Source organism: Pseudorasbora parva, chromosome 21, assembly GCF_024679245.1.
Source record: "Pseudorasbora parva isolate DD20220531a chromosome 21, ASM2467924v1, whole genome shotgun sequence".
NCBI lineage: Eukaryota > Metazoa > Chordata > Actinopteri > Cypriniformes > Gobionidae > Pseudorasbora > Pseudorasbora parva.
Genome location: NC_090192.1, coordinates 30,493,824 through 30,505,891, shown reverse-complemented (window position 1 = coordinate 30,505,891; position 12,068 = coordinate 30,493,824). Strand labels below are relative to the sequence as shown.

The following is a 12,068-nucleotide window of genomic DNA, read 5'->3' as shown; positions in this document are numbered from 1 at the left end:
ACATCTTTCACGACTTGCATGCACATATTCTTAAAAATGTTTCCACATGAATGTATCAGACATCTATCTATCTATCTATCTATCTATCTATCTATCTATCTATCTATCTATCTATCTATCTATCTATCTATCTATCTATCTATCTATCTATCTATCTATCTATCTATCTATCTATCTATCTATCTATCTATCTATCTATCTATCTATCTATCTATCTATCTATCTATCTATCTATCTGTGTCTGTCTGTCAATCTATCTACAATTGCATGGGTAGTAAATTTATGGCTGGTAATTTTGGACCCTGAATATGTTCATGTACAAAATTTAAGACTTCAGTCACCCCAACTACATATCTCCAGCTCAACGCACAGGCTTCATTCAATATTAGTTTCATTATATTTAAAATGATTATATTCATAATTCAGTTAAATTTAACAGAATGTACAGCGAAATCTTTCAGCATTATTATGCTTGCACTGGGCTCTGCCTTGTATGTTTTTGGGGTGCCTGGGTCTGTGTAACATTAGGGCATGGATGAATGTTTCATGACTCACCATAGTGCCCACGCTGTACGTGGCTGCAGGTCCAATCGTGTGGTGATAAGGGTCTGCTGTTGCATAGACTCTGCCATAGCTACAGGGAAAGGAAGAAACAGAGGGAGCACTGAAGCTTCAAGAAGATGGTATGCTCCAGTTAATGCTGTTCATTTGAACTAGATCCATTATCACTAAACCCATCCTCACTCTTTCTTTCTTCCTTTCTGATTAAAATGCAATCACTGCCTTGCCATAAATACACCATATAAAGGTAAGAGTGTGTTAAAAGTGATAGGTGCTCTGTTATTGTTTAGGAGTAAAAGTATTTTTATCTTATGAGCATGTGGTTAAAATTATATTGGTCAGAGAGGGACAAGGCAAAAAAAGTAAGAAAAGTAGAAACAGGAAAAAGAAATGAAAAGCATTGCTGGGTCTTTTCTACAATGCAATACATTTTCATGTCACCATCATACACTGGATGAAATGTTAAAGTGACATTTTTTAAAGTCGGAAAATTACGTTAGTTAGTATCACAATTAAATGAACATTGGAATGTATTTAAAATAATTTCATTTTTTTGGTTTGAGAGTTTTTGAGTTTTTGAATCGAATTATAATTTTTTTATTATTAAGAAATCTTCCAGGTGTTTCTTTATTTTCGTCATTCATCCGATCAAAATGTTTCAGAAAAAAACAAAACACGGTGTATTTGTTTTTCTTGTTCTCAAAACCCCTTCCCATATTAGAATTTGTAAAATACCTTCAACTAACAAAAGCCTTACTTAATAAAATCATCCACCAGAAATATTTATGATAATCTTAAAAGTTGGTTAAAATATAAATATAAAGAAACACTCCCAGTGCCTCACTATTTAATGGCAAACACCAGCCGTTTATTTCCACCTTGTAAGGAATCCAGTTTTTTCATGCTACTGTGTAAATAATCACATTTTAATCAATAAATAAACATTTAATAGAAAAACTTCTTTAAATTACAACATTAGCAAATTAACATTTTAAAAGTTACAAAGTTCTAAAGGTACTGCGGAAAAGGCAGGACCCAGCACGGAGAGAGATGCATGGATGCTTTGGATTTTGTGTTGTTGTGCGTGTGCATTAAAGAAAGCGAGTGAAGGAGGCAGAGAGTTTATGTTCACAGCTCTCTTTATCCTTTTCATGCTCCTTTGCCCTCTCTTGTTTACCCAGGCTGCACTGTAAAGAGGCACAGGGCTGGTGGTGGCGGCGGCGTTCTCTGACTCTTTTCATTGGTACCGATTTGGAACTAATTCCTCCAAGATGGGCCTTACTTCTTCCTTTATTTATTTATTAACCCCCAACACTTCCCTTCTTCATTTGTTGACTTTGCCTACAAACATACGCTTGCAAATGAGGGCCTGCGGGGAGCAGATAAGGCAGGCCGAGCCGGGTGCCGAGGGCACAGACTGAGAGAGGAGAAAAGAGGAGAGAGGGGGAAAATCCTGGGCCCAGACATGCTATTACATATGGAAATACTATCGGATCTGACCAGGTTTTTGTCGTCCGGGATTATTACAACATCAAAGGTCAGGCCAGCTCAGTGGAGTGAGAGAGCCGAGCAGAGGGGATTTTAACTGCTTGTGACAGACAGTGCAGACGAGGGTTGCTGGGAATCCCTGTAACACTCCAGCCGGGCCAGGCTACTTAGCCTGCAGCTTAACCAGGCCAGCGGGAATTACCCATTCCAAAGTAAACCTGGATAGCTAGTTTCAGCCATATTAAAAAGGGTGAAAAATCTGTAAAAAATCACTCTCCACGTGATAATTAAGGGATAGTTCACCCCAAAATTAATTACTTACTTTTTTTTTTGGAACACTAAAAATGTTGGTAACAGTTCTGGTGACCATTTACTTCCATTATATGAACAAAAAAACAGCAACATTTCTCAAAATATCTTCTTTTCATGCTCAACCACAATAACAAAAACAAAAAGTCATACAATCTTGGAACAACAGGATGAACATTTTCATTTTTGGGGTGAACTATACCTTTAAGCAATATTATGTAATGATATTGCAATGTAACTGCAAAACTGCTTACTGTCATTCCAAACCTGTATGACTCTTATGCTCTTTTTAAAAGATGTATATATATTTTTTCCACACAATGTATAACAAGGCCTAATGCTGTTTTGGACCCCATTGATTTTCATTGCATGAAAAGAAAAACATTAAAAAAATATATATTTTTATGTTCTACAGAATAAAGTCAGTCATGAGGGCGAGTACATGATGACAGAATGAACACTCTTTTAAGAGGCCAGTTCAAAAGTCTGTGTCATTGAAACACTTTTAAACCCCTTTCGCCATGACATATCAAATTAGAGTGCAAAGCGCAGAGCTGGCTTATGTGAAAGCAAGGAGGTGCACGACAAGTGATGCAGAAAGAGGTGGAGAGAGAAAAAGAGAGCTGGAGTGAAAGAGGAGATGCAGGAAGGGGGCTGAAATAAGCGCGGTGGAATGCCAGTCTTGTCACCTGCTCTGATGTGGATCTGTGCTTGGCTCTGATAAATCTTACATTATCTGGGCTCTTCAGGCTGGCAGGCAGGGCCGTGCCTTATCGGCACTGACACGCTCAATCTTGCCTAGATTAAACCAGTGCCTGGCCTGATCCAACCTGACAGGGTCCCCACAGGTCCTGGATAAATTACTGACAACCCTGCACCACCTTCGTCTTCACGCACACACATACACTCAACCCCGTGGCCTGAAGTGAGCAAGCTAAGTGGTTACAGAAATTCAGGTTGAATTTAAGTTTAAAGGGTGAGAGTGTATCAAAGATAGGGAAGGGATGTCTAAATGATCTCATTTAAGCCAGTTTAATGAGAGAGTAGATCTGTAAACTCAAACCGGGCTTTCAGAGCTGACGAAACACTTTTCCGGGAAGACTTCAGAACTCAAATACAATGGATAATGTGTTTATCCTAGGGGTGTAACAATATATATCGTGTCACAATGTATCGCAATAAAATATGTATCGTGGACAGTGACAATCTGTATTGTGTATAGTTCACCTAAAATGAAAATTACTTTTTTTTAAATAGTTTTTTTAATAGTTTTTTAAAAATAAATTTTAGTGTTATTACGACATTAAACTACTATAGGGCTGTCAAATGATTAATCACGATTAATTACATCCAAAATAAAAATTGTAGTTTACATAATGTATGTTGGTGTACTGTGTATAATTTATTATGCATATTTGCATACACACACATGTATGTATACATTTGAGAACAAATGTCATATATACTGTGTATATATAATATATACAGTATTTATATAGTTTATATTATATATAAATAATATAATATTTTTTTATATAAATATAACACAATTTTCTTAAATATTTACATGCGTGTGTGTGTATTTATAAATACATAATAATTAGACACAGTACACCAACATATATTATGTAAACTCAACCTTTTATTTTGGATGCGATTAATCACGATTAATCATTAGACAGCCCTAAACTACTATATATAATGTATGATAATGCAATGGGGGAATATTTGTGTGTCCTGGTAATGCCAAGTGTCTTACGTTACCAGTAAAAAATGGCTTACATTATTTTAAATATATCTAGTCTGTGAAAGAGTTCATATTTTGTTAGCCTTTTACCAGATGTTTTGGAATATTGCAATGATATCGTATTGTGAGTTCAGTATCGTGATTCCAATTAACAGAAGACTCTTACCTGTCACTGTAGGCCGCTGCAGCTGCTGCGGCTGGTTGGGCATATCTGTATGCTGCATAGCCACCCTGTCAATTACATAAGGGTATCCGTCAGACACATGCAAACAGCAGGATATCAGTGACATGAAATTTTAGAACCAAAATTCAACTGGACTGTTCATACATTAACAATGCAGCGAATCCCAAAAGCTCAGTTATAACCTTAAGAGTGCTGCTGAAAAGGCCTGTCAATGCTCACTAAAATCAGCACTGAGTGATTTAGGTGGTATTTAGTTTGCCAATACAGCTTTTTGTGAAGCCTTTTTGTTTAATGGGGAATTGTCAGATTGACTGCATTAGCTCTTCATATAGATCTCGGCACAGATGCTTAACAGCCCAAGTCCGAAAGAGAACCATCTGAGCGTCTTCACTTATCTAAGCTGAGTGCAGCAATAGCGGTGCAACCAACGGCTTGTCTTTCCAGAGCGCATCAATCCCATCAATTGAAATGGCAGGGCCGGGCAACTATCGATCAGCATGGTAAGTGGCAATCTGGTATAAACAATTAAAATCAGTCAATGTTTGCTTACTGCGAATGAACCAAATGGAAGATTTGGCTGAAGCTATTGAAGGGGCCTTTTAATTAATGTGGCTGGCCAATACGAGTCCCCTGGCTCGGTGCCCAGGGGAGCAGTCTTGACACACACAACGTACTCATCCGTGGCTGGAGAACGGCACAAGACAACACGAAATATTGCTTGTATAAGCATTAGATGACATCTGACAAAGCTATTAATTGCTCCATTCAAGGTAGCTATTAATAGCCGAGTTGTAAGCGGCATCAGATGACATTAGCCAAGATTGTTAGCTGCAACAACCGAGCACTGTCTGCTAGTCTTCTCCGGGTGATGTTTTGTGAACGCTTACACTAAAAACATGCCAAGCTTTAAACAACAGGGAATGTATTTGCTGGCTGCGAGCGAGTATCTAAGTGGCTGGGGTGTTTATTGAAGTGTCTGTTTTAATGAAACGCAGCTCCGCTCTTTGTTATTTCAGCTCGCTGACATCACTGGTACATTATGTGAATAATCGCGGTGCCAGAGCGTGTGCAGGACTGAGGCATCGCAGATACAGGACTGCACGCTGAATTATAGATGCTCTCATTTATTTTTCAGCTCGGGATTAATGTCCGATGCTACTCTGCTAAGATCAAATGTTTAGCTACTGGAGTCGAAGAAAAATCAGTGTGTACATGGATTCTCTGGAAGATACAGATTCTTAATTCCGGCTCACCACACAGATGGATTTAAAGGGATAGATAAACCACATATGATATTTATATAGCATCACGTCCTTACAAACATGTATGCTCTTTGTTTGTGGGACATGGAAAAAAAATTACAATGACATTTATAATGACCACGGTCTGTCATAAAAGCACCATAAAATCTCCAGCACATTATGGCATTAAGTTATGAGATACTACAAGACAAATAATGTTGTAACGTTACTGGTGAATAAAATGTAAAATTTCCTTTAAACAATCTTTTGTTTATAATCCTTTGTATATTGAACATAAGTCTGAACAGTGCTTTTTTTAGAGCTTGACAGTGCCTGGCCACTATAAGCTGTTATTGTATGCAGGGCTTGACAGACACCCGTCAACCCACCATTGCGGGTGGATTTCAGCCGTGGCGTGTAACATAGTCACTAGCCACTTTGGCGGGTTGAATTTTATTGTAGTCTCGAAACAAAAGGTATCTGTTATAATCGCCCATTATAACCAATCACACATGATTCTATTGAGCTTATGAATGCAATGTCTAATCAGAGGGCGTTCAGATTAATCATCGCTAAAACGCCGGAGTTTTAGTCAGAGCGCGCTCTCACTCACTGAAATCTGCACTCTTGATCATAAACAACAAAGTAGAGATGAACATGTCTCATGTCATGTACGTGGGAGATTCATTCATCACACAGTGATTGACTGTTTTTGTTCTAGTTCAGCAGTGAAAATAGTTTCAAAGAACCATAGCGCATCTGATGTGACTGGCATAAAGTTGGCTTGACGTTGGACGTTCGATTTCCGCAAATTTGTGGACGTCTCTAAAGTTACATACGACATTGGTATACACGTTTCTAATTTCAATAGCATTTGAAGAGAATGACTTACAGTCATAAAACCAACTGTAAAGTGTTTGTCAGGTATGATGCACAACTTTTATATATTTGATATTTAATAAAATAAACTGTCAAATGACATGAAAATATGGATATGTATTTCACTAGGCTAATGTATGGGCTCAAACACACAATATGCTAGATTTAAATATGTCATCACTGTCAGAACACTGATGAGAATATTGCTTGAGAATAATTTTATTTACAAATTATTATTTTTTCAGTCAAGCAACTGTTAGTGTTTCTCTGTCTAGATTAAGGAGCTTTACACACAACCTTATCAGAGCTAAATAGGCCTATTTGAGGACCTGTCATGGTATACATTTTAAGTAGACTTGATTTGGGTGTGTACAGTGGTCATTTACATAATAGACAACAACATATTTCCCAACAACACAATTTTGGCCAGTGAAAATGCTAAGTGGGTAGTGACTTTAAAAAAACACTAGCCACAGTGGCTGGTGAGCAAACAAGTTCACGTCAAGCCCTGATTGTGTGTGAAGAATTGAAAAAAAGTGAGTATATAGGTTTGGAAGGACATGAAAGTGAGAACTTACAGAATTGTAATTTGTTTAGTCAATTATTCTTATATCTGATATACTCAAAAAAGTTGATCTGTAGCAACTGATTCTGACTTTCTGACTGTCAACCATGTTACATGTATTCATCTAAATCTTTTCGACTGTGATCTATCTGGGGTCACAGTCCTGGCTACGAGTTTGCAAACTTGGCGGCAAGCATACTGTTGTGCATGCCAGGTAAAGGCATCACAATTACGTCCATGTTCATTTGTCCTGTTTCAGATCTAAATGTTGAATTAATTTCCATTTTTCATGCAGTGAAATAATCCTGGAAAAGGGAGGCACGCTCTCTGATCACCTGACTGACTAATACGTTCTGACGGCCTGTCAAAAACAATAGGGCCTGGGCACAATCTCGGCCTGTAGCGTGAGGCCTTTGGGCTGTATTTTAATGGAAGCTGAGGGAAAGGCGGATCAAACGTGTGCCATAAATTAAAACAAAAACACTGTAACGTCGACTTCGTCAACTTGATCCGGAGTGATTTTCCTCCCACTTAGAGCGAAACCAGACAACAGTGGAGATAAAATGTGGAAGAATGAGACGTTAAGTGCGTAGGGGAGTTCGTTTTTGGTTCAATCCACACTGTACATGTTAGCATCATCATACAATCCATAGAGATCAACTACAGTCTTCAAAGGAAGCCATGCTGGAATCGGTTGAGCCGTGTGTGCTTTCACTGTGCCATGTAGTGGTATGCACAGGGGAACCCAAAAAAGGTTTTAGTACGCCACAATCCTAGAGGATTTGCACATGGTGACCTGAGTTGACCCTTGCCCTTATGAAAGATTCAGCACCAGCTGCTCAGGTTAGACTCCGCGAACGTGAGCGCCCTTCCTCAACATTGCATACAACCTTCCCTTAATTTACAGAAACAGTGGAAAAAGCAGTAGAATGGGCAAAACAAAGTATACTCACATAGATCTCAGCACCGTAGAAGCCATCTTGGTAAACCACACTGCAAAAACACAACAAGAAATAACAAAACACAATACATCAGCGCTGAACGTCCAGAGTTTCCTCACACTGTATAGAGAAGGAAATAAATTATGCAGTGATGCATTCATTCAGCAGACAAAACAATGCACTCCAGACTGTGAGGAAGAGAAAAAAAAATAGAGCAGATTAGGAAAGACGGCCATTTTCTGTGCTTAGAGGAAAACAATGTTGCTTTATAATGGGCTTTGCTCTGTCTCGTCACTGGGGAAAACTGGTAGGGCTTGCCATTAGAGTGTAACGCACTTTATAGCCATCAAGCGGTCATGTTGCAGGTTAAGGCTGTAACACATATAATGTGAAAATGGCCCTTTGATGACAGTGCTTTTAACTGCTGAAGTTTACCTAATAATGGCCTCAGGCTTGGACAAAAGCAAGGTGAGCTATTTGCAGAAAGTGTGTGTGTATGTTCTGGGTGAAGGGTTACTCACGCTCCGTAAGCGGGAATGGGAGGGGGTGGAGGTGCGGCACGGAACGTGTTGTAGACGGCACGACCTCTGCCTCTCAAGTGAGCACCCCTGTAAGCCACCGTCGCCCCTGTGGTCGGATAGGGGAAGCCTGTCACTGGAAAAAAGGAGAGAAGAAAGGTGGTGACATAAGCTTTTGCTTTTAAGAGGCGCACCTGTCACCACCAATCGGCTTTCAGTCGGTAGTGTGACAACGCACTGTCATCCTAAAATGGATGCTTTAAAACAACTCAGACGGATGTCAACCGGTGCGTCATGTTGGCACAACACATCAAACATGGCAGCGTGTTACAGTCAGTGATTCTCAAATGGTTTTGCTTCAGGACCCAGATTTGTGGCAACACGATACTGATGAAAATGCATACAAACGTAAAACAAAAATGTCCTTCAAACTCAAAAGTGATATTTATTAAAGGTACACTATAGAACTCTGGGCTCTCTGTCAAAATCAACAAGAAGTTACTTGTGGAGGAACTGATGCACTGATATTAAAATTCTGGCTGATATGGTCCGCTAATAATTATTTTCATGCAGATAATTGGTAAATTATCAATATTAAAATAATAGGTAACAATTTATTTTAGGGTTCAATTCTTGCTATTAACTAGTTGCTTATTATCATGCATATTACTAGCACATTGGCTGTTTATTGGTACTTGTAAATTCTAAAATGACTAAACTAAACTAAATACTAATGTCTTATTCTGTATGACTTTGATCCCTTAATCCAACTTAATACCTTAATGCTACAAAAACGACATTACTAATATGTAAATTATGTGTTTATTGAAGCAAAAGTCGTAGTTAATAGTGAATGTGTTCTCCATATTAAAGTGTTAAAAAATAAGATTAAAATAATAAAACAAATATATTAAATTAAAATAAATATTAAATAGGCATCACAACATTTAGAGACTTGCTAAAGTTTACATTTAACAGTCGTATTAAATATTAATATTTGTGTTTTTGAAGATTAACCTTTGTGAGCATCAGTTGAAGGCAAAGGTAATCTAAATGTAAAAAACAACAACAACATAAGCATGCAAAAAACAACTACAAAAAACTCTAAAATTGGCACATTGATAATTGATTTCTCAAGAAAAAATGACATGAGAAATCCTCTGTAGTGTACATTTAGTGTGATGTGCCACACCAAAATGAGAAGCAATGCACTAAACAAAACTTTCCAGATTTTCCCAGCTGAATATTAACAATTAATCTCAGAGTTAAACGGTAAGGCATCCCTGTCTGGGGAAGCCTCTTTATTGTGGGTAACTCTGAAAGCTTGCTTGTGGGGTGTGTGTGTGTGTGTGAGTGTGTCTGGCTGCTCTCCCACTCTGGAGGGGTGTGTGCGAGGCAGGGGAGATGGTAGGTTGTTGTAGGTGAGACACAAGGTTCTGGCACGCAGGGTTGAGAGAGCAGATGGAGAGGATTGTTTAGAGATGCAATCACAGGCTGGCGCCATCCCTCATCTCTCTCCCCCCGCACACTTCCCCAGCCTCACGCCACTGCTGGGGCCAGACCCAGCCTGGAGGAGAACAGGGACAGCTCAGGGTCAAGACTGGGCGAGGTGGCAGCTGAGAGAGAGACCGAGGCTTTATACACGTTAAGGAAAGATACATGCGTGTAAAAGTGAAACAGACAGAATGAAACCTGAAACAGCATGTGTAACAATAAATGGGTGAAAACATGTCCAGGTCACATTTCACACAGTCTCGGCCACAGACGCTCACATACTGCCTGCAGTCCATTAGATTGATATTGCACATTAAAATGGAAAAGCTTCTCAATCTCGCTATTTTGCTTTGTCATTAATGATTAAACTATATATGTATATATGGCAAATTCTTGATATTAATGATATACGCTTTATTTTCCTTAAGCAAAACATGAAACATTATTTTTTGAGGAATACGAGCCAGACATGTTCGTGAATCGTGACAGATTTGAGAGTGTCAGATTCACCGAAATGATATGAAAAGGAAAGGAGGAGACAAACAAACTAATAAAAAACACGTGATAATTAAAGGAAGACCATAAGAAAAACGATTAAAACTGTATAAAAAGTAAAAGTCTCTCTTTAACCTTCACTGACTATGGCCCTGATGAGTCAATGACAGCCATAATTACCCATAGTACTGTGCAAGCAAAACACAGCCCAGCAGTGCGGCCCACAAAACTCTCTCTCATTTATGCACAGATGACACTATCGCTGTCTCTCCTGCGTCTCAGAGGAGCAGGACAGCCCTCTTCAGTTATTTCATATCCCCAAACAGAAGCTGCACCTCCTCCTGATCATTACTGTACATGCATCGCCCAAGCAGCACTCAGTTAATAGCCAATATGTGTCAAAGTTACTGCCTTTAATGAGGTCAGCTGGGTTTATTTTGAGCACATATATGTATGTCTATATATTTAGCACACTGCCTTGGTGTAAAGACTTCTTCTATTCACATTCAGCAAACTTCTGGCCCTGGGGTTTGCGAGCACCGGTATAATTTTCCTTTGACTCCTGTATCTCCTCTCAGACAAACAAACACACAATAAAATCTCTTGTATGCGACACACCAATCAGCAGTGGAGAGGTACGGCGCGGCCCTTCATCAGACGTAAAAGAAAGACAGATGGCTGAAGGTAAGGCGTTTGCTCTTTCGTTTTGATATAGCATGGAGCCGCTGACATTTTAATTTGTCCCTTTTAAGCTATAGAGTCGGTGTTAATATGCCAAACAGTGGTCGTCTCTGATGTATGCCAAGCCATGGTCAATTTATCCAGAATTTCATTCATGGACAATGCTCTTATATTTTCTCTGATTTTGTGTGTGTGTACATTATGTGTGCCATGACGTACATAAATGTAATCTCATAATGAGCTATGGGTCTGCATGCGGCACCGATTCAATAATAAGCCATAAATCATTCCAGCCAGTTATGACACTCCATAAAGCCTACGAAACACACAAAGGCAAAAGTGTATGCGGGCATAAATCCTTGTAGCCCTTGTGCTAACCTGTTATTTTAACATGAGAGAAGGTCAAAAACCCTTCACATCTGCACATCTACAGTTAAAACCGATAAGGATGCTGGCACACTGCTGCATTTATCTGGGTTTACACAGGGGCATCTCTAGCGCTGGAAAGAGTCCCAATGGGCTGTTTGGATGAAGGTGTGGGGGCAATTACATCCTCAACCCCCTCAGGACCCTTTCATTTACTGCAAGACTGGCTCCTTTAATACGGTGCGACTGGAAACCGCCGGATGAGGGCCTCTCTCACACCGCGTGCTATTGTGAAAAGTCTTTAGATAATCAAACCACCGATAAACCCATATCATGAGGAAAATTACACCAATGCTAGATTAAAGGGAGTTTTTCTTTCCATCCCGATGATACTTCCAATATTGTAATTAGGCTACTTAATTTCAATTATAGATCTATTTGAGAGGCTTTGTAATTGAAAAAGAATAAAATGCCCACAATGCACCTCTTTTAAAGGAGTGCACACACAAGGGTTGCACTATTAAGTGTTCTCATTAAGGCCCTAAACAAGTATGCAACAGATGTTAACGCTAGAAAATACTTAATACTTGTAGTGTTTC

General features: G+C 39.1%; 1 protein-coding gene across 5 annotated transcripts in view; it reads right to left on the bottom strand.

Annotated features, from left to right (window-relative positions):
- Positions 1-12,068, bottom strand: part of rbfox3a (RNA binding fox-1 homolog 3a) — a 526,601-nt gene that overhangs the window by 19,248 nt on the left and 495,285 nt on the right. For all 5 annotated transcript variants that reach the window (XM_067430370.1, XM_067430367.1, XM_067430369.1 and 2 more), the window contains 4 exons: positions 8,437-8,569; positions 7,928-7,967; positions 4,272-4,336; positions 556-634 (listed from right to left, as the gene is read on the bottom strand). In XM_067430370.1, the coding sequence (XP_067286471.1) occupies positions 556-634; positions 4,272-4,336; positions 7,928-7,967; positions 8,437-8,569 (317 nt within the window). The remainder of the gene's footprint in view (positions 1-555; positions 635-4,271; positions 4,337-7,927; positions 7,968-8,436; positions 8,570-12,068) is intronic.